The 27,736-nt window shown below is 41.4% G+C and overlaps 1 protein-coding gene across 2 annotated transcripts in view; it reads left to right on the top strand.

The window, feature by feature from the left end:
* The first annotated feature begins 2,687 nt into the window (after positions 1–2,687).
* Positions 2,688–27,736, top strand: part of PTPN3 (protein tyrosine phosphatase, non-receptor type 3) — a 173,523-nt gene continuing 148,474 nt past the window's right edge. Inside the window, exon 1 of one of the 2 annotated variants that reach the window (XM_026843059.1) lies at positions 2,688–2,726. In XM_026843059.1, the coding sequence (XP_026698860.1) occupies positions 2,693–2,726 (34 nt within the window). In that variant the 5' untranslated portion in view covers positions 2,688–2,692. The remainder of the gene's footprint in view (positions 2,727–27,736) is intronic. The other variant, XM_026843060.1, reaches the window with a different exon arrangement.

Raw genomic sequence — 27,736 nt, 5'->3', positions numbered from 1 at the left:
AAAAAAAAAAAAAAAAAAAAAAAATTTTTATATTATCTCTCTACAAGAAGCCTTTATTTTTTCATGTCCTTTCCACTGAAATTCAAATCAGCATATGATACCCAGTATGAGTTTGCTAATGTCATAAGAATGTGATTATTGAGAAGTCACCTACTGCAACTGTATGTATTCAGACAATACAAATAAATGCACACCCTTCTGCAAATGTACTTCCACGGGTTTCTGAGCTTGCAGCTCTAAATGATTCACTTCTCAGTATAAATTGTCAGTGCAATAACCTCAGGACATCTTAGAACATGGCTCTGAAGTTAATGGATTATGGAGTAAGAAGCAAGTAGGTTATACATTTACCATTGTCCTGGTCTGTAATAAACCTGGCTGGCCATGTTAAGTCATGTAGAGACTTATGTTTTAAGACTCGGGTAAGCTTTCAGAATGTGCCAGTATTAACGTGCAATCAAGGGGCATTTCACAAAAAGCTATTTCCCCACAGCCACTTTCCTTCAATTCAGCATTGCCCAGTTTAATCTCTGGGCTATCACCCATGTTAAGAATTACCCAGGATTCTAGTCTAAGCAGGACAATGGATAAACAGTTCTCAGTCTTACAGAAAAAGGATGCAGAGGGAAAAAAAATCAGTAACTTTTCTTCACAGACAACATAGACAATATCATTCCTGAAAGTTTTTGCAACCTTATATGGGACCTCAGTATATCATCTCAAGAGTGTTGCCATCACTTCCGATGTATTCAAGATGAGAATGAAAGTTCATGGATTATGGAAGCAGAAGCAGGAAAGCCAGGGTAGCTCTGTTTTGCACTTCTCACAGCCTAGCAACTGCTGCCTTCCCAAGTAGGGCATGTGAAAAATTATCTGCTCTAAACTGCAGGGGAAAATTATTCACTGTCATGCCCGTTACAGTTGGATGAGAGAAAGACCCCTCAATGAGCAGCACTGTAGAAGTGAGGTGAATACCAGCACCTCTTTCATTTAGTTTGCTGTAGTATTAAAACAAGTACAAGGCTCCCATGTGAGTAAATTCAACCTCTGGAAAACACAACTTTACATCAATCTGTTCAAGCTTACTTACACATGAAAAAACCTCAATCTTTGTGAGCTTTGTTGAGTTTTAGTTTTTAAAGAAAGAGGATGAGTATTTAGACCTATTGAGTATAATGTAAGTACTCACAGGCTGCAAAATGAGAGATTTTATTTACCCAGTTGAGAGAAAAGCAGGAAATTGCCATATTATGTCATTTTCCAATGAGGAACCTCTGGTGGACTTGCTGTTTCCAGTAGTGTGTAATGTTCCTAGAAGTGAGAATTGATTTAGATTTTTCTCTCAGCATTTCAGTGTGGGAACAGAATGTGAACTTTTGCCAAATTCTGTAGGAGTATTTTTTTTTTTTTATATAATCATTATTACAATCAGGTCATGTTCCTCTTAAGACACAACACTTTACATGCTTGAAATCTCAAATGCTCGCTGCTTATTGTCTGCCTCATCCCAATATTTTACAAGTGTGCAATAATGATAGCTTCCTCTTTCATGCTGCATTTTGTACATAGGTTTCAAAGCATTTCCCAAAGAAAGGGAACTATAATTATGCATGTGTTAGAGATGGGGAAATAGAAACACTGAGAGGTAAAGCAATTTGCCCAAGGTGACAGGGCAAATTAAAGGCAGAGTCAGGCATAAATCCCATGTCTCCTGCTTTTTGGTTCTTTGCTAACCACAGCCTTGCTTGCGCTTGACAGTGGTATCACCAGCTTGCAAGAGCAACAGCAGCAGGAAACTGCTATGGGCTACTATGAGATGCGCCCTGAAGTGAAATAGATACAGGTCTTATTGAGGGCCCACTTGCAACCCTTTTGGTCACGGGGGTAACTGATAAATGGTACCTGAGCTGTGAGGAGCCTGCAGGGCAGTGCTGGGGGCTCCTCACTGAGCCCTGGATGGGTAGACAGGGGCTGCTGAAAGGCGGAGCAACCTCTGCAGTTGCTGCATGAGGAATCCTCTCTGTAAGCACTGAGACACTACTCTCCTCGTGTTCCCTGGAGTGCATTTCTCAGAAATCAGGTCCGCACGGTTTGTTCACATCAGCAGCAATCAGAGTTGCTGTTGACAGAGTCAGAGGCCTCTGTAGCAGAGATGTGGAGTTGTTTTGTCCTACAAGAAATCATGCCTTGGGGAGAGGCAGTGGCAACCCTTGCCACTTTGGTGCACAGCGGAAGGATTCCTGCTCTCCCACAGAGCAGGAGCATCCGAATTATACCGCTAGCTGTGGTTTATTTGGCATGTAAGATTGATTTTAAATTATTTCCTGTATATTCGCAAACCCAGCAAGTAGTTTCCCTTTAAAGCGCACCAGCTGTGACATTTGGTAGGTTCTGTAATTTCAAATGAGGCGCTAAGAGACTACTCCTTTCAACACCTTTTTTTTTAATGAGGGTGGGTACCTGTTGCAATGAATCAATTAAAACTGGCCTGACACACAAGATGTGTGTTGCCCAACCTGTTTCACTGGTTTCTTAGGAGGGAGGATAACATGTGACAACACACAGAAGCCAAGAGTACTGGAGAAGATCAGAAGCCTGCATGAGTGAGCTTAGCTTTCCAAAACATTTTCTTCAAGCGCTGTTTAAAAGACCACTGACCTCTGCAACAGACAGCACCATGGTGGAGCAAGAGATGCTGCTGCCGTGTGCTTATCCTCAAGAAAAGTGTAAGTGACCAAATATGATTTTGTATAAGAAATGAAAACAGGACACTGGAGAAAGGAAATGAAAGAAATGATCTAGCTAGTATAATTGAAAAGACAGAGGGAGTAGAGGGGAAATGCTAAAATAAGGAAATAAGGAAGCTATTAACTTTATATTGTAGGCATGCAATTGAAATATGATTAGTGTACTTACAAGCAAAAGAAAGGACGCTTGTATGAAGAATTCTGATATAAAAGCATCTTGAAGAAGCCTGCTTTTATCTTTGGCTTCCCACTTGTATTTGTAAAAGCGCTGTGGCGTGGGGCTGCTTGTGTGGCGGAAAGTGTGAACAATGAGTTTTGATTTAGTAACCTGAGTGGCAGACTGGAGTGCTGTGAAAGCATTTTCTAGAAATAGTATAATTAAAAACAATGTCTTCTCACAATGCAAAACCTCTTTTTCCTAAGGTATCAGCAAGCTTTCTGATACTTTATCCCCATGTCAGCTGACGGTGACAGTACAGTGCAAATATTCCCAAATCCATCCCTCCTTCCCCAAAGGAAGCTGTCACAGAACTTCTTTGCTAACCAGAAATTTTATTTTTATTGCTAGAAAATGTAACATAGGCAAGAAAGAACCAACCAACAAAAAAAAATATCTGTATATGTTGGCATTTGAAATTGCTAGGAATGTTTTAAGAGACTTCTGAAAAACACCAAGTCAGATTTCCAGTGTGCCAAAGATGAGTGTGACAGAAGGGTAGAAATGTAGCTGACTACAATGAAGTCAGGTAACTAAGTCTGGACTGGACTTGTCTGAACAAAATGCTAAGCAAAGGTAGAAACGGAACTAGTGTGTCCTGAAGCCACTTCAATACACTGCCAGAACAAAGTTCAGTGCAAAAAAACTTTCTTTCTTTGAACTCAAGAAACTTTGCCTTTTGAATGGCCTGGCTTGTTTTGGCAACTTCATGAGGACGTTATTTAAAACTTACTCCAGAGGGAAGGATTGTCTTAGTTCTGGATGTAAAACTGTCACTTTGTACAGGGCTTTATGTTGGTTATCAAAAGCTGGATAGGACAGGGATGTCAGCAAAGATGCAGTTTACCTGTGGAGAAACGTTTTCTATTTTGTCTTGTTTTCTACTCCCTGCAAAGTCCCATATGCAAAAAGTAACAGACAGTTAAAAATCTTCCTTACGTACAGTGTCCTGCTGAGCTGACTGCAGAGCCAGCCCGCTCGTAACCAACTGACTGTAACAGAGTTTAAATGAAACCTGGAGTTATAGCATCTGTGCTATAAAAAAACAGTGACGCTTTCCTTTCTGTTGTCTAGTGTCCTATGAAATGCTTTTAGAAAGCAGGTTGATAATAATTTACTTTTAGCTTTACTGTAATCTAAGGAATATAAGTGAGCATTTTTCTCTTTCATGGACCAATTTCTTTTTTTTTTTTTTCTTTTCTGTTGTTCACTTCAATGTTAAAAAGACAACAAGTCATACTGGGTTAACATCATCCAATTGCCTTTTATGGAAGACGTAAAAGGTAAACAGGAGCTCTCAAATTGCTCAGTTTTGTATATGAAATGTAAATTTATAGTGCGTGTTATTGTTTTCGCATGTGTATAAGAGAGAAAGGGAGGTTTTTTCCATCTGCTTGGCTCTCAGTTTCACAGAAATGTGCCATGCTGCACTGTAGAGGTCGAAAAATTTGCATGGAAAAATCAAATGAAACCCATAGGAAATAAATCCATAGGAGGAAGGAAACCATGTAATGCCTCAGGATGGACGAGCTGGGTCCTCTAGTTGCACCTTCTGGTGGCATGAATCAGCAGTGACCCCCCTTGAAGGCAATGGTGTTACCCCATGGGCTGAAGAAAGGACTATGTGGGGGACCAATCTCATTGCATTTACAGTATTAAAAGCTTGCCAGGTAATGTGTGTATCTGACATGTTAAAAAGACGAATTGAGTGCTGAATGGGCCCATTCTAACTGTAAAGGGTCGAATTGTGCCTCAGCAGGCAACACATTTCAGCCCAAAACTAAGTGCTTTATTGGACTGGTCCAAAAGGTCAACCTGCTGCAGATTTTAGCTTACAAATAAAACCCAAGTCTTTTAAGAAATCCTGTCTGCTAAGCAAAATGGGCACAGTACATCTTTGGGAGTCTGCAACTATTTGTTGGGATCTGTTGGCTTTCTATCTGTTGGTACGTGAAGTCAGCAAGAAACTCAAAAATTTTGTATCTGAACTTATGGTCTAGTTGTTCATGACAACTCATTTCCATGTGTCTTCTGCTTGGTGTCATTTGTCTTCCCAAATGTCTTTCAAGGAAAAACTAAGACATTTTATGTGTTTCTTTTGTTTTGTCCTCCAGGATACATCAGGGTGGTTACAACACTGAAAAAATAGCTCACAGTTAGTCATGGGACATGTTTTTCATAAGTCAATGAAGGCCCGGTGCTGTAGTGCCAGGGTATTGACTCCACAGGTGAATACTGCTATTTTCTTGTGAAAGGTAGCTGGGGTTTTCTGGGGTCTGTCACTCTGTTTCACCAGGCAGCTGGGGCAAACTACTGACTGGTAAGGTCTGGTGTTGGGTGTCTCTCCAGGAGGCTTGTCTCATCACAGATATGACAAGACCAAGAAGATAAACTGTCCTGAAACAGCAGCACAGAGGTTAAGATCCCACCATCTCTTGCTACTGTTGTGATTTTCTTTCATGTCTGAAAAAAATGTTAATTATCAAAACAATGTTGTGGGTGGTGTATATTGCATATTGACATATTGTACATACACAGATTGCATATTGAGTACACCAGCTTCCTCATTAACCTTTTCCAAGCCATTCGAAAAGCCCCTCTTGGCAGAGATGGTTTTTAAAGGAAAATACACTAAATTAGCCATTACAATGGATTTTATTCCTCTTAGAAAGCAAAATGTATGTAGTAAATGCAGTTTCTTCTGGAATAGTGGTAAAGAGACTTCTCAACTATGTGACATGGTCCTAGATATTCCTAAATAGCTGTTTGCAAATGTAAATTTCAAAGGGGAAAAAAAAAAAAAAAAAAAAAAAAAAAAAAGCAGCTATCTTTTTGCACTTCTCACTCTGTGTTATTGTTCATTTTAATAACTATTTCATATTTTTCATTTATTTGGAATATCTTCTGTTAGTCTGCTCCTACTTTGTAATATTTATATATTCACAGAGTCCAGATAGATTAAGAGCATATGACAAAACCAAAATAGTCTAAGCCTTTACCAAAATAAAAAAGAGGGGAAAGAAAGTAACTTTGGACAGAACCAAGTTAGTCTGAACAAGTTTTTTAAAAATAGAAAGCATTTTTGTGCTTGTACTTTTTAATTATGTGTCACACAATTAATAACTACTGAAAATATTTTTTTTAATCTTTCCAAAAGCCAATTATCTTTAAGTTGGAACAAAGCAAGGAAATTTCAACCCAAAAGAATTTGTTTGGCGTAAGGGGGTTTTGTTTGTTTGTTTGCTTGCTTGCTTGTTTTTGATTATTGTTTTCCCAGCCATGAAATATCAAACATGCGCTTTCAGGATGCTTACTTAGATTTCAGATTTGAAAAAGCATTCTAAAATTAACATATTTCATTCTCACTGCTTAAGAGCATCTATGTGCTATTATGTGTGTGCCAGTGGGAAAATGTGGGAGGTCTCTGTTCTCTATATGTCTTGAGGACACAAAAAATGTGGTGATTGTCTAGGAGGAGACTTTAAAAAGTCCTCCTCTGGAACAGTTTTCCCAGACATTTGCTAATCCTCAGCCTCATTTCTCTATTTTCAAATCTCACATCTTTTGTTTGATCATATCAGAATGCAATTTTAGACTTTGACTACTGAAATGAATGATCACCCTCACAGAAGGAGTGATTCCCTATTAACTACCTCACTGAATTTTTGGAATCACCTACTAACTTTGTGAGTAAGGACTTCAGGGGTTTTTTTTAGTTTGTTTGGATTGACATATTAAATCATGTCAGACTAAGAACTAGTCCCAGGTGGACCACAAGAAAAACAGCCCCGGTTATCTCTCCATGGACAGCTATCTTTTAAAGATCTATCAGGGAATCAATTTTTAATTCATCTAACGCACACCCTGTAAGTTCCAGTTAATGCACATTTTAAATCAAAATGTCCTGTGGTGTTAAATTGAGTGTCTTGGAGATATCAAAATATACTCTCCTCATACAGTTACTATTCTCGAACAGAGCTGTCATATTGTCAAAACAAAAGATTTATTGAAGGAAATCTGTTTTCCAGGGAACTCTGCTGCCTGACTCTCAACTTTTTTGGCTCGGATTTTTTGATAACTTGCCAAATTAACACATCACTGTATATCAACCCAACCTATAGCTGTAGTCAGCTAATAGGAAATGAAGTCTCTATTACTCCTTACATTTTGAAGATCGGATATGTCCAAAGGAAGAAAAAATAAACTGAAAACAAGCCAAAAGTAATGCAGATGCTCTTCATATGCTCCTCATCTCAACACCACATCAGAAGATATTTCTGTTTAATTCCTCTGTGTTCACTTATCTCTTGAAAAGGGGCTTATGCAATTCAAGGGTGGAGCCCAGGTAGAAATAGGACAATTGTACCAGTCAAAGGTTACTGAGAAGTATATTTGGGGAAACTGATTAAGTTATGCTCACTCTGAATAGATGGGCCACTAAAATGCTTCTCTGAAAAACACATAAAGCGGGTATGACAAGTGCTGGCTACTCGTTTTGAACACAGATGATCTTGGTTGTTCCAGAAATGTGGCAGGCTCATCTGGAAAAGGAGCCGGAGCGAACACCGGAGCTCTGCAGGCTCCTCTGGCGGCCTGGCAGCTGCATAAAGGCTGCTCACCAACCCGCAGGATGCAGGGATTTTGCCCACACAGCGTCCTTGTGTTTAATGTTTTGCTGTTTCTGCTGCTGTGGTAACGTGGGTGGGAATGCTACCAGCAGCTGGAGGCGTTCTGCTCCCAATGCAGGAAGATGGGCTCTGAGGGACAGTGAGTGGCTGGCCTAGGCTGGCTTTTCAAGGAAAGGAAAGAAACGTTAAGGAAGAAAACAGCAGAAAGAAGTTTAAAATGGACTTGGAATATGCTTGCTGTACCACTCGCCGTATACTTTGCATTGCAAAGACACATACATCTATGGTCCGCTGAGCTACAGGGTCTGCAAAGGTTTCTGACTCTGGAGAGTTTTTCTCCATCACATCTGTGAGGTTTCTGCTGTGCTGGGTTTCCAATGGATAGAGGATCTACTGCATTGGCTGCATGGAGATGTTGGTAGCGAAGGGTCTGCTTACTTGCATTTATTCTCAACATCCTATAGCATGGCCTTGCCTCCTAAAAAACAAAACCAGAACAATTTTGCTATATATTTTTGTCCCAGTTATGCTGTCAATTGCATCACCACTGAGTCAAAGTTGTAATGGAGTAACTGAGAGCAAAACTTTGCATGGTGTTTTCTTCTGGAGAGATGGTCTGGCTTGGAGCACTGCAGTGTGCAGGGGGCTCTGTGCCTTGCTGCTCATAGGAACAGGAGCTAGGTGTCAAATCCATACAAGACTTTCTGATCTGGGACTTGAGCCAACTGAGACATTTAAGACTAAAATCACATCAAAGCTGGTGGTAATTAAGTTCAAGGACTTACTTGCTCATAAATTTACCAGGAGCTTGGAGCTGTACTTCTGTGCATGTCCTGAGTTGTCCCAGTCTTGGTGGAGTTGAGGGAGCAATTGAAGGCTTGCTTTGTACATATCCCTAACAGCCTACTGTAGGGATAGTCAGTCCCATAAATGTCCTCAGATCGTGCTCAGCTTTCAGGGACTGATTTCTCACCTTATCACATGTGGTGGCTGCTACTGTTTGCTGCTGAAATGCAAAATTCCTCTCCTGAAGCACTACATAGTAGCCTGATTATTTTCTTAGAGGACTTGGAAATTTTCATTCCCTATTTGAATAGGGAATATTAAAATATATTTGGACCCAAATATATTCGGGTTCAAATCTATTCTGTCCCTTGAGAGAAAGCCTGGCCAGCAGGAGAGAGGCTACTCTGGCAATGGGCAGGGCAGCTCCAGCCATGTCACCAGCCTGGCTGGTCGTGGTTACTGCACTCACTCCAAGCAGAGCTGGACAGGCTTAAGTTTTAGTTCCCCTGCTGGGACCTCTTTGTCTTGTAGCTCACATACAACCACCACTGGTTAAAACATAGAAAAATCAAGAATAGACAAGGGCCAGAAACTGGGCTGCCCTCACGCCAGGTGATTGTCCTGAGCATGAGGAAACACGACTCGGTTGCTTAATATGCTCTTCCTCTTTATGGACTAATGAATCTTGAATTGTTTTCTGCACAGTTGCAGCTGGAGGATGAGGAGCATAGCCCTCCAGCCCACTCACACTGACCTACTTTAGAGCTGTTAATTGCATAATCCCTGGGGGGGTGAAGCCCCCCTCCCACACACACTGTGCAGCCAAAGCAGGGAACCAGACTTAGGATATCCACTTTCCAGGTTACAGCTTTAGCAGCAGGGTGTTATATGAATGTGTGGCAACTGTGGCGAAGGAGGAACCATAAAAAGTGTAAGGCCTGCTCAGTTCTCTGAAGGGATGGAAAAAACCAATAAATAAAGCCCACAAAGCTGTATTTTGGAAGGGATCTTGTTTGTGGATCCTAACCAAATGCAAGTATCTCCTTGCAGGTCTGCCAGGTGGGTTTTAAGGTTCCTCTCCCCACCCGGCCAGCTTTATTGGCTAGATCTAAGCAGGTGCCTGCTAAGCAGCTTGGCGTTGTTATTGCAGGCACCTAACACTTTTTGTGCACTTTATAGATCTATTGCTCAGGATTCAGACTCTACTCAAAGGTCTGAGATCTTAAATATGGGCTATTACACCAACTTATGCTGAGTCACCTAAACCCTTTATTGAATTTGGCACCAGTGCATTTTTCAGTCTTATTTGCAGAGAAGCAGGTATTATTACCAGCAGTAACTGGGTTAATAACAGGGCCTTCAAGAGAGAAAGCAATTTGTAACACCTGTGATGCTTTGACTGAAACATGTTCATTACCCATGTTCCCAGTTATGTAATAAGCAGAACAATAATAATAATAATAATAATAATAATAAAAAAGACTTTGCAGAAATCTCTACAGTGCCGGCTGCCTGTATATGGCCACTGTATCCTGTATGCTCAGTACTTGCACAGTTACAGTTGCCTGGAACATCCTCAGCAGAATGGCCCTTGAGTTTTAGTAACTAGGCATGGATTACAAAAATAAATACAGCAAATGCAAAAAAAAAAAAAAAAAAAAAAAAAAAAAAAACAGATGTGGTTTGCTGGCAAGTGGGTGAGAAAAAAAGCAGTATCTTAATTCATACTGGCAGGAGGGGTGAGGCTTTTCTTCCTCAGTTTAAGAGAAAAAGGTCTGAAAACTTTCAAAGTTGTTCTTAGCAGCTCCACACACAACAGATGGTCCTTCCTGAGCTTTTGACCATTCCCAGTGTGGGACTCTGCCAAATGAAAGTTAAACAAAAGTTACCCTTACAAAAATATTTAGGAAGCCCTATTTTAGAAGTGAGTGCACATGTTGGCTGTGACTCAGCGCACACCCACACACTGGGTAGACAGATTAGCATCTAAACCACTAGGCAAGTTCCAGTTCTTGCTCAGAAGGTCAAAAAAGCCTGGGAAATGGCCGTTGCTCCCTTTCTCCTCATCACAATTATTTTTTTCCAGATTATGAAGTCATTTTGAATGGCACAGCAGCAGTGAAGTCAACTGATTTATTGTCATAAACAGTTATGTTCCAAGTTGGGAACCAATTTTGTCATTTCTGGACCATAGACTAGAGAGGGGATTAAAAAGTAAAACAAAACAAAAAAACCACCTCAAGACACCAAAACCTAAATCTTTTCCTTTGGATTTGTTTGTTCTAATATTTGTTTCTGCTCCACAGAAACCACTGGGATCTGTAAAGCGTTTACTAGGGATGTATATATTAGATGGAAAAGAGATGAAAGCCAAAAACCTCCTTGATAATATGCTTGTTTGTCCAGAACCAGAGAAGGTCAAACCTGATGATTTGTTTTGGTTTGGTTCTTTTTCCATTTGGTGTCATATTATCAGAACACAACAGCTCAAAAGACCAAGACTTCCATATGCATTTCACTTGCCTTCCACATACTGTAGCTGGCCAGGTTCCAAGCTACTGTGAATAAAGCCCCTGCAGCCACTTCGGTGTTGCCAGGAAGGTAATGGCTGCCCACCCCTCTGCCCTCCTTCCCATGCTGAGACCACACAGGAATGGAGTTTGGGGTACAGCTAATAGCACTAAGCTTTTATTAGGCCAGAGATTAAGTCACACTGAAATTTGAGGTACCTCCTATTCAGAAAAAAAAAAAAAAAAAGTAGTTATCAACCAAAAATTTCCATACTGATGCAGGTTTTATGGGTTGTTACTAAAAAAGGTTTAATATAGCAATGGAAGTTTGTGACTGTCCTAAAACCCTAGGTTTAGTATTTTTTAGAAGCCTCAGACGTTCATGCAACCTAAAAAATGAATAAGAATATTTGTGGAATCAACACAAAGGAAATAAATCTCAAAGCTTCTAGAGGTGACGAAAGTACATAAACAAGAAAGAGGCAGAAGCAAGGTCAGAGTCAAAAGCAATTTCAAGATTTCCAGCCATGGTATCAAATCAAAATGTGATTCCAAAAGGAAGCTGGTTAGTTAGGAAATATGCGACATCAAGTATTCTAAGGTAGCTCCAGGGTTTTTGTTTGTGCTTCATTCAGTACTTTTACTGTCACGGTCCAGATAATGAGGAGGCAGATGATATACCGTGGGCATAGGGAGTGACAGCAGCATGTGAGTTGAAGAAACACTTCTTCATTTTTCTTTTTAATCACAATGATGTGAAGTTCAGTAATACAGAAACAGTCCAGAGCTACATTTACTGCTGCAGACTTGCCGTGGAGGAAATACAACAGACCTACAAGATGCATGGCTGTTATTAATATTGCAGCTGTACAGGCGAAGCAGAGCTTATTTATTAAATCTTTATTAATAGCTAATCCCCTGAAAAAAAACATGAGTGGAAATACTAATTCACCTTGCTGGCTTGCAGTTTGGATTTCTCTTCCCTCATCATGGCTTTTTGCTGAGCTGCCCATTGATTTCTTTGCTTCAGAGACAAACGGCCTTATGATTCCCCTAGAGAATTCCCTGCCAATGTTAAAAGCAGCAGGTAGGAAAGAGAGAAAAAATAAATGACAAGAATGAGATGGCTTTTCTACCTTCATTCCTCACACTGGTGCTGTGTCAGATGTAGTCCAAGAACTTGGACTGCAGCTCCCAATTCATTCACATCTGTGAGACAAACATCTATGGAAGTGTCTAGAACCAGTGTTGAGTAAAACCTGCTTTTCTTCCACATTTGCAGTGCCATTTCAACAAACTAGCTCTTGTTCCCTGTTCCAGAGTAACCATCATGTATTCAACGGTGACGGTATTCTTGCCAAAACATTTTTCTTATCAGGATTATACTTTTGCCAGATGAAATGTCAAAGAATCCGCATGATTAATGTTTTGAACTTTTCCTGTTAATAAATATAGAATTCTCTCTGGCTTCAGAAATGTTTTTCATTAACTCTTTTCCTTCAACACTGAGTGGAACTTTTGAAGTTTATCAAAATTATCTGGGAGACTCTTCCTATTTGGATTTTGCTTTTTTTGTTAAAAAAAAACCCCAACAACTTTCATTCAGAATATTTTTCATTTTCATTCAATTTTATTTTACCTATTAAATAAATGAGGGCAGGTCCTTTCCTCCCATCATAGTCCTGGAGGAAGGAGCTACCCAATCTTCCTACAAGCAGTAGTTCATGCTCAGAGAAATCAATACTGGGCAATTTTGTTATGCTTCATTAAAGAGAAATTACCCAGGGGGGAAAAAAAAAAAGCGTGTTTCTGTAGGAGGTGCTGTGCTATCCATGGGGATCATCCTCAAGAGTAGTAAGGGACTATTACAGCTCCAGAACTGTGGCGTTCCCTAGGTGTGCAGGGTGACATCTGCCATGGTCATGACACAGGACGGGCTGGCAGCACCTGCGTCCCTGTTGTTTTGTAACCACCTGAGATGACAGGAAGCTATTGGCCATTAAGTCTGTTTTAATAGCTAGTAGTCACAGCTTTTATGACCAAAAAGCCCATGGAAACTGTGGTTCTGCTCTGCCATTTCAGATTTTGCCTGTGGCATTTGTTTATATGTTGTGGGAGGGCTCAGGCAAGTTGTCTTCCTTGCTTCCACACCTCAGTATCATAGTTGGCTGTTTTTTCCCCTGCTTCCTTGTTGGCTTTTTCTTCCTTTGCAATACCAGCTTCCCCTCACTGTCAATCAGTGTTGGCCAGGGAGGGAGAAGACATGGGATGAGGGCTGGTGGCCAACTGTGTAGACATCTCCCTTTCCCCCAGGGAGGCCAGAAGGATGAGATGCTCTATTGGGTTTGCATGGCAAGGTTTTGGTAGTGGGGAGCTACAGCTGCTAGAAGCTTCTCATAGAAGCTGCTAGAAGCTTCCTCATGTCTGACAGAGCCAATGCCAGCCAGCTTCAAGATGAACCCACCACGGGCCAAGGCCGAGACCATCAGTGATGGTGGTAGCACTCCTGGGATAACATGTTTAAGAAGGGGAAAAAGTTGCTGTGCAACAGCAACAACAGCCAGAGAAGAGTGAAAATATGTAAGAAAAACAACTCTGCAGACACCAAGGTCAGTGAAGGAGGGGTATGAGGCGCTCCAGGCCCCAGAGCAGAGATTCCCCTGCAGCCCGTGGTGCAGACCCTGGTGAGGCAGCTGTGCCCTGCGACCCATGGAGGGTAATGGGGGAGCAGAGATCCACCTGCAGCCTGTAGAGGACCCCACCCCAGAGCAGGTGGATGCTCAAAGGAGTTTGTGACCCCATAGGAAGCCTGTGCTGGAGCAGGCTCCTGGCAGGACCTGTGGACCTATGGAGAGAAGAGCCCATGCTGGAGCAGGTTTTTTGGTAGGACTTGTGACCCTGTAGGGGACCCACACTGGAGCAGTCTGTTCCTGAAGGACTGCACCCTGTGGGAGGGACCCACACTGGAGCAGTTCATGAAGAACATCAGCCTGTGGGAAGGACTGACACTGGAGAAGTTTGTGGAGGACTGTCTTCCATGGGAGGGACCCTACACTGGAGCAGAGGAAGAGTGTGAGGAGTTACCCATCTGAGGAGGAAGGAGTGGCAGAGACAACATGTGATGAATTGATCACAACCCCCGTTTGCTTTGCACTGCTTGCAGGGAGGAGGTAGAGAAATCGGGAGTGAAGTCAAGCCCAAGAATAAGGGAGGGCTGGGGGGAAGGTGTTTTAAGATTTAATTTTTATGTCACATTATTCTACTCTGATTTGATCGGTAAAAAATTAAACTAATTTCGCCGTTGAGTCTGTTTTGCCCGTGGCAGTAACTGGTGAGTGATCTCTCCCTGTCCTCATCTCAACCTGTGAGCCTTTTGTTATATTTTCTCTCTCCTGTCCTGCTGAGGAGGGGGAGTGATAGAGTGGCTTTGGTGGGCACCTGGCATCCAGCCAAGGTCAACCCACCACAGATGCCTTTTACCTCTGAAGGCCTGGTGGTGGGGAAACGTGCCTGGCCTCCCCAGTGCCTGCAGGTTCGGCTGGAGGCATCCAGCTCTGCCGGGAGCACTCAGTCCAAAGCTGTGTGGAAATGTGGTCTTCATTACCTGTTAAACCTCAGGTAACATCTTCCATCATTTTGGAAGAAAAGGGGCCAGGCTGGAGTACTGCAGCGTTACTCGGACTGCCCTGCTGGTGTGATTTGCTCTGACTCTCCATTAAAAACTCTGCTGGTATTTATCAGTTAGCTTTTGGTGTGCATGGTGCTTTGTAGGCAAATAAAATGACAAGCCTCAAGCCTGTGCTTTTTTTCACTAGGCAATAATCTATCAGGTGACTCATTCTGTCAGCTTGATTTTATATGCTAAGATAATCTAATAATCAAAACCTGGGAAGATACACCAGACTAGTTACTGTGATGAGTAAGCAAACAGCACGCACCACATGATGAAAGTGAAAAGGCAGAGTTGTACTTCAATCTCAGATACACAATTTGGTATATTCATATCATATATTTCTTAAAGGTGGCTACCATGCATTTTACTAGGTTAAATCTTGCTTAAGCAAGGGAGGAAAACAGATCTGCAAGATATTGTTTGAATCAAGTACATCCCTATATCTGCTGAGAACACGCCAGCGCCATAACAAAACTCTTGCAGATTCTTCCTGCTGCCCCCATAGCCATAGTGCTTTCCTAAACTGGGGTGCAGGTGTTTGCAAAACACAAGTGTTGATTCCTAACAGAGTGATAAGGAAGAGAAAGAAAGCTAAAAAACGACAGCAGAGTGGATCTACTCTGTAAGTTCTGTGAGCCTGAAGGATAGACAGCTATCAAATTGGACTTGATATACTAGTTTCTTCCCTCCAGAAAGATGCTTGCATTGTTTCCCGCTTACTTCTCTGCAGGGAATGTATCTGCTGTGTTTTGTGACAGATAAAATGAGTTAAGCAGAAATCTGATTCATGAAACTGGAATCCTGAGAGGATAAGCTTCCTGGCAAAAGGGATTCCTCTCCTCTCTGGCCTGATGAGCACTTCTGCTGGGCAGGAATACTTAATTAGTAACATACTATGGGTCACAGAGATGTATAGGGGTAGTGGGTGTTACCGTGGTGCCCTGGGCACAGCGGCAGCGCAGCCTGCACATGTTAAGTGAAACAGGGCAGTTCCTAGCCCAGCCGTTTATGTGACTGTGTGTACACGGAAAATTTGACTTTATAAGGACATGGCAAATTCTTTCCTCGCCTTTTGTGCCACTGGAAGATGTGTCTACCGTGTCCAGGAGGGGTGTAGGGATTTTCCTGAGTCTGAGCCACAAGACATCTGCTGGAGAACTAAAGGGAGGAGAATTTCTGAGAATAATTGTTGCTAACGGATGATAACATCTTCTTCAGGGCTGTGGGCTCTCTGCTGCGGGAGGGGACCACTACGTTCCAAACAGCCTGCACTGGCTTCCTTCCTGGTCACAGGGGTTTTACCCCAACACCACCGCAGAATGGCTGCCAGCCACGTGCTCTACCCATCCCACGGTGGAGGAGCTGGTGGCGGGAGTCCCCTTGTGTGGCGCCCCATACGCAGGCCGACCTCCTTGCAGCTCGGGCTTCCCTTCTGAGTCTCTGCAAAGACAGGGTCGGGGTGCTGGCCCCATGCTGGCTTTAAGAAAGCTCTGATAACTTGTGGTACCTTCAGAAACAGTCCCCATGAGTTTCTTTGTCGTCTTCAACAAAACACTTGTAGGCCATGTGTCATGAGTGGAAATAGGACATAATACGGAATCGGGGGTCTTTTGTATAATCCGCTGCTAGCCAAGCAGTGTAAAATGCATTGAGTTGCATAGGGGTTTTTGAAATTATAAGCTTAACCAAAAAAAAAAAAAAAAGCTTATTTCAAAAACAAATCACAGGGAGATGTCTGTATGGCGGTTACAAATTGGAAACGGACTAGCAGCTTTTAAGAGAAAATCCGTGTCTGCAAAATATGTGGAAAAAATAGGAAAGAACAGATAAAGCAAACAGAAAGGACAGGTGAAAGATGCTACTTTCATTTTCTGGTAGGGTGCCAATCTGCAATTGCTAGATATTAGCAAAGTGAAAGGTGTGAATTACAATGACAAAAGAGTCATTAAACCGAAGCCCAACAAATATCTTCAAACTTCACCTTGTTTCTGATGTAATACAATCTCATTTTAGATCTATGTTTAAAGGAGTGCATTAACCCACTTGGTAATTGCAGACTAGTTTATCCTGCTTTTGCTTACTATGAGGGAATAGTGCCACAGTGCAGTTGCTCAGTACACCCTAGTTGTTTATGTTGCCTTGCACAGGCGCTCACACCGTCACTTGGCTCATTACTGTCCCTAAAACGTATCACACAGGCAGCAAACTTGCATAAGCACCACTTACGTTGGCGATTTTTGTTTTGAAAATGGTGGGGTGGGACAAAAAGCTAAACCAAGAAAGACTTCTTTCCTCTAGCAATGATTTTAAGAACTGGTGGTTTGTTGGTTGGGTGTTTTTTGTTTTTTTTTTCCTCCTAAAATGGCTTTTGACTTAACACCGTGTTCCCTCAGGCTTGTGGTTCAACCTGTGCTTTTTTTTTAAATCCCTCTTTCAACCCTTCTCAAATGTGATCTTTACTCTTCCTCTGCCTGGGGCTGTATGACCACCTAGAGCAACCATTCCTAGTGGGATCCTGGTACTGCCATACCCTTTCTAGCCAGCCCACAGAAAAGCCGAGCTGCATTTGGGGGTTTAAGGTCACTTCTGTGAAAGACAGTGATTTACTAATAACTTGAGAACAGTTTCTTCAAAGCATTACTGATTCTTCTACTCACATACACAATGTGTTACAGCAAAGGACAAAACAGGTCCACTTCACTATCTGAGTATTTCCTCGAAAATACACATATGTTCCTTTTGACCTAGATCTCCATCACTAGCTGGGAGCAACCTGCTGTGTGATAGGGAGCCTTTTTCTTATCTTCCAGGGCCACTCTTTGTGTACTTGAAACTTCTCACTAATACTCACAGATCATTTAGTCTCCTTAGATTTCTGGATTCGGGATGTAGCAACAATTTAGGATCGTCTTCTTTTTTTTTTTTTTTTTTTTTTATTTTTTTTTTTTTTTTTTTTTTTAATTTTCCCCACTGTGATGAATTGTGGGAAGACAGCATCCTTTCAGACCTTTCCCAGCTGAAGGCAATTTCTCAATGTTTGGTTTCCCTATTGTTTCTTTGGAGCTTTATCCTCGTCTCTTTTTTGCTGTTTATTGTTGTTAAAAGCTTTTGGTTTAACCCTATGCATTCAACCAGGAGACCATCATGCAGACAGCCTGCACTCCCCAACACTGGTAACAAACTGTTCTGTAAGCAGTGGGACCATAATGAGAAACTCTGGTGCAGATTCTCCCATGTTTAATAAGATGTATATTTGCTTTTCTGCTCTTAATGGTGTCTTAATAGTGTTTTGTTTTCAACTTTATTCACCAGCCTGCTTTCCTGGTATTGTAAGAATTGAAAAACTTTCTGACAGATTTGATCAAAACTAGATTCAAAACCTTACGGGGGTGTGGGAAGAGAGGAGGAGGACAGGCAAGCAGAGAAGTACATTGAGAGCATGGTAATGTAATCCTTATTTCCTTAGGACACCAGACCAAAGTGTACCACAGATAACTTTCTCCTCCTCCACAATATTCCAAAATAAGATTTTAATGAAACTGCATAAAATGTCAAAATTTGAGTTTGTTGAAGGGAAACATTTCAATGAATCCAAAACAATCGTGATTTGGAACTGACTTTTGGGGAACTTGAGAATATTGCAGCCTTCTGTTCTTAAGTAAAATAAAAATTGAAAAGTAACCCTCTTCAAAATCCTGCAGCCCTGTATGGGGAAAAAAAAACACCTTACTATTTTTTATTTTTTTCCTCTTCTAATCCTTACTAAGTACATAAAGGAATTGGATTCATGCATCAAGTATGTCAGCTCAGAAGATAAGCATTTTCAATTGTAGCAAAGCACTAATTGCTCCTAGAAGTTCCAAACACCTGAACAAAGGCAGGTGTAGCAGATGTTTTTTTTTCTTTTCACATCATCTCAAACCTCTTGACTAATTTCTTAACCACTGGCCAAGGTTCAAAGAAAGCACTTAGATGAAAAGCAGGGAAATAAAAAAATCTTTAGCTTATGTAAGTAAAGGGATCAAGTATTTTTTCTTTTTTCTGATTATAATGACAAAGACTGTAGCTGCTTTTGTTCATTCATGTTCCCAGTGCAAAACTGTTCTGCGTGTTGGTCTTTCTAACAAACAATGCAATTCTGTTTTTAGGAAGGGAAAGCTTCACAGCTTTCCCAAGCTACTGGGGTTTGGGGTTTTTTTCTTCTTTCCTTCCACTTTTAGATTTCAGCTGATGCTGATTAAAACGAGAATTTCATGTTTATTGGGCATCCAAAGATTCTGAAAAAGGATAAATATTTCACTCTAGAGGAAAAAACCCTATGTTTCACAGTGTTTCACAGGGGCAGAAGGAAAAAGGTTTGGAAACAATCAAAATGTTTGGTTTATGAATGAAATTGAGCTTGAAAGTCCAATTTCCATGGCTTCCATATGGCTTTTAAGATCCAGTGAGAGGAGGGACCAGCTGTGAGATAAAAGTCTGGAAATCACTGGTTGAGTCAACTGGGATTTGAGGCTTGCAAGCTCTGTACTGCAGAGTCAAAAGCTAAGTTTGATGAAGCTAAACTCCCCAGGGTTACCAGAACCTTGTTACTGTGGCAGGGACCTGAGGGGTTTTTTTTTGCCATGTGGCAGGAACCTTACTGAAAAACCCACAAGTATTATAAGCACTACAAGCTATGGGAGCACCATAGCCCATCATGTGTCTTCTCAGGACATCTTGTTCTGTTGGCAGATTTGGTTGATTTATTTTTTTAACAGTTATATTTCAGAGAAGCATTTTAGTTCCTGGAAATGGAATTTTCTAGTAAAAACATTTTGTTGCAAAATCCCCAATCACCCTGATTTTTGCTGCCTGCCTCAGACACGTTCATTCTTTCAAGGTTGGGACTGAAGATTTTTAGGAACAAATAGGGTGTAAATGTGGTGGATTTGGCAGAGGTAGAGGATTTATTACTTAGACACTTGGAGGTTGCACTCTAATGGGTGCTGTCCTACAGGGTGCTATGACTACATCTTGTGTATTATACGGGTTTAGCCACATTTTTGTGAGCTATTATTAATGCTGACTTGCAGCATACGCCTTTGGAAGCAGTACAGTCAATGCATACCTGCTTACAGTGGGAAACTAAAAAGCCTCAAATTTCCTCTTGGCTGGCTTCTTCCTCCTACGCCCAACTCAGCCCATGCCATTTGAAAACAGAAGTTGACATCAAGTAATTTTCTGTTGTTGGAAAAACACTCCTAAGAAAACCCACATCCCCTGTTGTAAATGCACTGGAAGGTCGTGGAACAGGTACATTTGGGGACTGCTTCTTTTTAAATTCTTTGTAAATGTGTCATCTTCATTTTTTTTCCCCTCATCTACTCTTATTTTAGCAGTGGTAGCAGGAATGGGCACCTCAGCCACTTTCTAATCAAATTAACCAGGTCTCCTCCCACTCAGGTGGAAGTCTGGTTGGATTTTCAAGCTTGGATTTATACCCTATGGACATGAGTTCAGAGGCACTTTATCCACTCTCACGGCTTTAGTTGCCTTTTTGCTGAAGCAGAAGTACAGTGGTAGTTATCAGTGTTACTTTTGCATGGCTGCACAAAGATGGATTAGCTACTGTACAAAAACACTGAGCTATTTAACCCAGCCGAGATGAGCAGACGTTATTAAATGCAAAATCAGAAGCAGAGAACATCAGATAGCAGAGACTGGCAGGTTAACAAGGAAAATGCCTGATGGGTTCAAACTGGTCTCATTTTAGTACTAGGAGGAGCCACGCAGACTTTGAAATACCCATAAAACAGGAAGGTACCAAACTGCAGTTCTCTTTTGCACAGAAACCCAGATGGCTCAGGTGCTCTGCTGGGATTTATCAGTACAGCTCCAGTTATTTTGGTGATGCTTTGATACGTCACAATAATTAAAGTGATTTTGTCTAAGGTATGTTTCATCTCACAGTCTTAATTTTGCAGATAGATTATTTATAAGGAAGTGCTACTAGCCCAAAGTCTAATTTCTGCTTTACTGGTATAAACAGAAATATCTGACTTTCTTTTAGATGCTTGTGTTCTAAGAGCTATTTTGTACCTGTTTTTCTACTAAAGTTATGCTAATTTCCATCTTCATTAATTAATTGGTGCCATGAGTGTTGCATCTGTAAAAGATGAATTTTCTAATGATCCCTTTGGAAATGGTTCTTCTTAAACCACCAGGTATGTAAAGCCACCTTTCTGTCTGAGGTGGATTCACTTTGGGAACAATTCCTGTGTAATTAAAAATTAATTTTGGATTTTTTATTTATTCATAATTTTCTAATATGGCTGATAGTCATTAGGATGTGAGACTTCATTTATTAGAGTATCCTTGAGCAGGAGCAATAGCAGTAAGATTCGCTTCATTAAATGTAATCCTTACAGTAATCGACCTGTTGTTCACAGAAAAGAACTTCATTAGCCAATGTTAATTTGAGGCAGAAACCTGCAAAAGTGAAAAAAACCCCAAACTCAAAGTGAAAGTTACCAACTTTCTTTTGTCCTTTCAGCCCTAGTGGCTTTGCCATTCTGAGGTTGTCTTTCCACATATCACACAAGATGAAGCCATGTAAATTAGCATGGGCTTCAATAAAGCTTTTGTGGATTATGTTAGCTGTACATCTAATTCCAGCTGTGCTTTTACCTTTGAGAAGATTGGTCATATTGCGGTCATCACTGAACCAGTGTTAGATTCATTGTGTAATTAAATATATCTCTTTTTATAAAAATAAAGTAGCTGTTCTCTTAAGGCTACCCTACTATTTCACATCAGTTAACCTTGAGGATCAAATCATATAGACAAGGTAAAAGGCGGGGTGTGTTTTGCACGCTCCCTTCTCTGCTTTCCTGAAGAAATGATGGAGGCTTCAGTGCTGTAATTCCCTGGAGTGCACTTCATACATCCAGTCCCATGTGGTCCCTCCAGCACCAGGGCCCGAGCTGGTGCAGGGCAGGAGGAGGAAACTACAAGCTTCCTTGCTACCCAGCCCTGCCAAGGCTCATACCTTTTGGAATATCCTTTCATTTCCAGAAGGATAGTATCCAGTACAGGGTTAAATTCCCGGTTCCTGCTTCTTGCACCATCACTTTGCATCTTCCAGTGTTTTTAGGGGTAGGGAAGCCACGGGGTTACACCATCTCTGTGCAGCACCCAAATCATCACTGTCCTCCAAACCGACTCCTCAAATTCACATATTGTTTACTGATTAGCAATGGGTGTATATCCTGAGGAGACACACCCCAGCCTGAAGAGGACATGTCCCTAATACAGAAGATCGGGCAAGTCCACACCAGGCCACAGCTTCCAGACACCTGTCAGGAGTTTCCACAAGCCAGTATGTGAAGTAGCAGCCCAGCATTCAGCAATGCTTTACCTTACTGAGTGTGAGCACTTCCAGTGGACAAAGCTACAGATTAGCCAGACAGCTAATGGTGACCACCCTTTCCCAGGATGGCATTTCAGGTATTTACAGATACTAATTGCCTCCAGAAAGGTATTTTTTTTTATATTTTTCTTAATGTGGTGTAGAAACCCAGCTGAGTGACTGCACATTGTGAGTATTTCTTTACCAGTGCTTTTATACTATGCTTTAATACTGTTGCAAGTATCAGCAGATTACTGAAAGTTGTGCATGGAAAATAAAATTATAAAGGAAATTCTGTCCCGATTAATTTTGGAGCTTCAGCTTTCACAGGAGCAGGTTTGGGATTTGTTATCGCAAGGTGATGGGCACTCTGCCTGTTGAAAGCTGAAGACATTTTGCACCATAAACAACTGCAAAAAGGTAAAGCCCTTGAAACAAAGTTGCACTTTACTCTCATCAGGCCATATACTGTGGAGAGGATATACCAGACCCTGTTTATTGATCCCCAAAACAAAAGCAGTCAGCATTACAGCCTTATGAGTTTGGAAAACCCTGGAACAGGATGCTCTTGTGGATTTTCCTTTCAGCTGAGCACATAATTATTGAGATTCAGGAAAACTATAAAGAAAAAGAAGAGGTAAAGGAAAGCATGTTGTGAAGGCACCTTCCTTCAAGCATGCAGTCCCTAAAAGGCCTTGACATTTACACCCCTGCTCCTTTCTAAACTTCCAACAGCCTCTGCCATTGGAGCTCCCTGTGACTCACATGATTTATTTATCCCAAGAGGCATTATACATTTGATCCTTGCTTCAGTTCTGTTTTGGATAGTGTTACTATTAGTCTTTCAGTTTTATAAACAGCTGTATGCAGATGATGAGATATCCAGGCTTACTGTTGCTCTATGTATGTGTGGAGCAGTTCACCACCCAGCCACCAGTCACAAGCCCGGTAGGGAGGCAAGGATCATCATGGAGGCACAGCCATCACAGCGACGCTTACCATCGGATTTCAACACAGCTGTTGCCAGCGACTAGTTGATAGGGATGGCTGGGAGCAGAGGAAAGTTGCTCAGTTTATCTTTGGAGATCGTCGCTGCTCAGACGCTGGCACCTCATCACAGTACTAGGTTATCTGCAGCATGACTTTCTTAGACAACGCCATGGATAAAAACCTCACAGCTCTGGCAAGCCACGGCTGGCTGCGTCCACGCAGGTCACTCGGAGCTCATCTATGCACAGCAGCAGCTGCAGTAATGACAGTGCAGCCAGGCCACCCGGCACTTCACCGGCACCTCATCTGGGTCTGCAAGCAGAGAGCGAGCAGGCAGAGCTCCAGTCACTGCTACCACTGCACAGTACATCCAGGGAAAGTGAGGGTAAACCCAGACCCAGGATTCCTTTCTGTGGAAACAACTATGTTTCAAACGTTACTGTAAAACAACACTGGTAATGGTATGAGCTGACCAAAACTGAACTTAACTTTCCCTCTCCCTTCTCCAGTGTCAGAACTGGAATAATACACTTTCTGCCTGTGATAATGTTTCCTATGTTATTTTTTCCACATTATAACACACTTTCATTCATTAATTTTCTTCAAGAATGGAATGTTTACTTCCTTCCTGCATATGGCATTAGTTAATGAAGTGCAAGCAAATGTTAACTGAATTCTCAAAGATGAGTATCTGTTCTTTCCTTTTTCTAATTAAGGCTCAACATAGCCAAATGCATGTGGGGAAAATCTTGCTTCTAATGCTGGAAACAAATGCAACATTCAGCACCAAATAAATGTTAATTTCAAAGCTGTTTGTAGCTAAAAATAGGAGAAATTACTGTTATCTCAGAATCAACAACTGGAAGAGCTTAAAATTGATCTTGGGTCTAAAATCCAGAAATCAGCAGGGTAGCAACCTTCAAACTGCTCATGTCTTGGCCATTAATCTCATCCCATATAAACAGACTTTGTATGCCTTGATATTTGGGCATGGATGAAAACAAGTGCGTAGGAGGATTAAGAAGAGATGGAAGGAAACTTTCAGGCTCAGCAGATCTTGAATTACTTCTGTTGAAAGAAAAGAGAAGTATCTTTGATATGGGGCTATATAAAGCAGCCATGCACTATCCTGCTTGCTCGTGTTTCTTTATATCAGTGCTTAAGTAAGAATCAAAATTATAGCTTCCTGGAAATCATGGACAAAATTCAACAGGAATGTTTGAAACTGACTTTGTGAGATTTAAAATTGAAAGATAATTTCATCAAAGATGATAGAGATAAATTAATGTTTAAAACCCATATTAAATTAACTTAATACACCTTGTTTTAAATAAATAGAAGGTTGAAAATTTGTGCTTGCATTGATCATGTTCCAATTCACTTTAACTATCTCAGGGAAAGATGAAAATTTGACTAGAAAATAACAGTGAGTCTCATAAATACTCAGTCAAGCCTGTTTCTGATATGTTTTGTTGATACAGCTGTTTCTTCAATGTCACAAAACAATATTAATTTTATCTAGCTGTAAATAACTTCTTCTTTATCCAGTATTGGGGCAGGAAAATGCTATGAAAGAATGTGTGGATGTATTCTCCCTCATTTTGCTTTAGCTAGATCTGTGTAGCTCCTTTGCACTTCTAGTGCTGTCAGGAAGAAGTCTATTGCCTTCAGGGGAGAGATGGATCCAACCCCAAGTCCAGCAAGCCTGTATACACATTGACAGCTCTATTACTGATCAAATAACCAAATGGTTATCACAGTAGGAAATGCCTAGGGAAATCTGAAGGACTCAGTGGGCGGTTGGGAGAAAGCTAGAAATCTAGCTCTTGGCTGGAAAAATTACAGCCTTGGACACTAGATATAGTCATGTAAGACAGATGATGTCTTTACCAAAAGTAAGGCATAGGCAGTTATAACTTGCAGGTCTTAGAGTTTCTGCTCTCAGCTTATACTGAAGATGGATGTTTGAAGTTTTTTTCTCCAATATAGTTTATTTGGAGCTAGGATTTGAATCTCCTCAGGGTTGCAGGGTAGGCAAACCCTTGGTCCTACCAGCAAGGTAGATGAAGCAATAGCTAGCTTCTCAATCTCGGTGCATGTGACAGAAGGTGAACTGTGTGACATTGCCCAAACACAGGTGATCTATATGTGACTGATGAGCTGCACTTCTTCCTTAGACTGCACATGTATAAACAGTAGGGAGATAGAGACAGGGCTATCGTGCACATAACCTCCAATTATGTCTGTATGTGTCCAAATATACAAATATACTGCGATTATCGTTGGACTTCTGAGAGCGGAGAGGGTCACCATCACATGAGGTGACCCAGAATTTTATCTGGGCTGCAGCACCAAATAATTTAGACCAGCTTACCACAGTGTCTTGAAAACTAAATTCAGACCTTACGGCTTTCCAGAGAATTCCACCAAACTGCACCTACACAAAAGTATTGTCTGTAACAGAAACTATAGTATAGTAGCATTGCTCATGTCCAAGGGGAGGTGAAATCCTCTTTGTGATAAGCTTGTGTGTGCAATAATGGGTGTACCTGTAATTATAGGCAATGAGAAAAAGCATGGCTTGATCAAAAATGTACCTCCTTCCATCATGCCAGACACAGACAGGAACATGCCACATGATGGGGTAGTCACACTCTTATTTCTCCTCTTTCTGTGATGTTAGCTCCTAACTCCTTTCCTCTGTTCAGTCTTGGGTTTGAGCGCTGCTTGCTGCTGAGCAGCCAACTACCTCTGACAGTTCACTACACAACATGTATCACACACCCGCTCTTCCCTTTGCCCTCATTTTAATTCACATTACTTCCTCTCTGCAGGGAATCTAATTTGATCTACATTGCAAAGCTCAAACACACTTGTAAAACTGCATCATCATAACAAAGATAAGTAGCAAAAGAGATGCGGAGCATTTGGGAGCATCCCTAAGAAATGGTAATCTGCTTTCTGTGGAAAAAGGCAAAACTCTTGAAGATAACCTTGAAAGAAAAAACTGCAGTGCAAGGGTTGCAATACACATCAGAAAGGGATTTGCAAAGAGAGTAAAAATGGAGCTATAGAATGACATCCTTAGATACGGGATTTGTATTTTGTGTTTAACTGTTCTGGCTATTATTGCACATGATTTCAGTGTCAACACACCAGAAACCACAGAAGCATAAGCAACAACAAACTCTCAGCTCAGTTTACCAGGGCTAACACAGCTGGGAGTTCCACTGTTTTCTTTACAGCTAATGCCATATAGTTAAAAAAAAAAAAAGAACCCAAAACAAAAACAAAAACCGACCCAAATCAAAACCCCTTCATTTCCAGAAGTCGTAAATTATGATTACCGTGTTGTAACCTAGTGTAAACAGGTTCCTGGCCCATGACTAAGGCTGGTAGGCCGTCCTGCAATACAAACAGCAACGTGGATGTCTTCCAAAGGCGTTGGACGAGGGGAAAGGCTTTGCTGGGCTTGGAGTCCCGGGCATCCAGTTTCCAGCTTGTTGTTTGATCGAGAGCTTCAAGACTGGGCCATTTCTACAGGAAATGGAAAGCTGGAGGGCTGCAAATTTGGAGCTTTATGGAAATTAATTTGTTCAGAAAAGAGGAAGCTGAAGGACTGCCAGGGACACCCAGGTCCGTTTCTATGTAAAGGGTACACCTACAGCAAACGGAGGAATGCGTTTCTCAGGAGGTACAAGCCTTTGTAAGTACCACCCGACGTCCACGGAGCAGCACGGGCACTTTCCGTAGAAATGGTCTTTTTTGGTCCCTTTCCCGCCCGTGTCCCTCAGCTCAGGACAGGAGGCGGGCGGCGGTCACCAGAGGGCGGCAAAGGACTTGTGGAAAAGCACATGAGCACGTTTCCCTCGGGCAGAAAGGGGAAAAAAAAAAAAAAAAATCCGTACAAATGTGTAATTTTAAAACAGGAAGTAAGTGCAATCTTTTATCAAAGCCAGGGTGCAAGTGAATTAGTTTTTTTCAAGTTAAAAATTAATTTTATTTTTATTTCATGCTCTCATTTCCTTTTTGCGGGGGGGTGTGGGGGTATGTGTGCATAATGCAGCAGCATTTCCATAGCCTTATGGACTCTCAGAAGTGCTAGGGCTCTGAAGGAGTTTCTCCAGCTCTTTTTAAGAATGATATTTTTGTTCGTGGCTTTCCTACATGCTTTTGGTAACTTCAGGCCATTTTTACAGGTATGTCTCTCATGGTCTGACTGATCTCAGCTCTCTGATTTGTGAAGATTTATTATTTTTTTTTTTTTCTGTGGCTATTGAGAGTATTTGGTGTCGCAGACAGATGTACATACTTTTAAAGGCAGTTTTAACGTGAAGGGTTTATGCGAATTACACTTCCTGCAGGTTTGTCACCAGAGTGGCTCCTGACTCATCCATGAGTTACCCACCTGCAACAAAGCATTCCTCTCTCACAGCCAGTACATTTACACACAAAGTTACTCAGAAATATCTATCTACTGTTGCTCAAGTGTTGACTTTATTCAACAGATATTTCCTTTTGCGTCCAAATTGAGATTGTATGTTCTTTTATTTCTGCTAGTGCTAGAAAGTAAGCAGGGCTAGCAGGAGCTTTATCCCATTCTTGTTAATCATCAAGCACTGTAAATTACTTGTAAATACAGGGTTAAAATCCTCATAGTGCAGCCAGAAACGGAAACATTATCTCTTCTGTTTAGAAAGATGCTATACACCTTGCTGGTATGTGCTATAGCCATGAGATTCCATGACTTCTATCAGTTTACCTAATAAAATCTTACTTCTCTCTACAAATGCTTTCT

This window comes from Athene cunicularia (assembly GCF_003259725.1).
Source record: "Athene cunicularia isolate RWA chromosome 2 unlocalized genomic scaffold, athCun1 chr2_part1, whole genome shotgun sequence".
NCBI classification, from domain to species: Eukaryota; Metazoa; Chordata; class Aves; order Strigiformes; family Strigidae; genus Athene; species Athene cunicularia.
The sequence above is the reverse complement of the archived record's forward strand: the minus strand, read 5'-3'. Positions and strand labels throughout refer to the sequence as shown.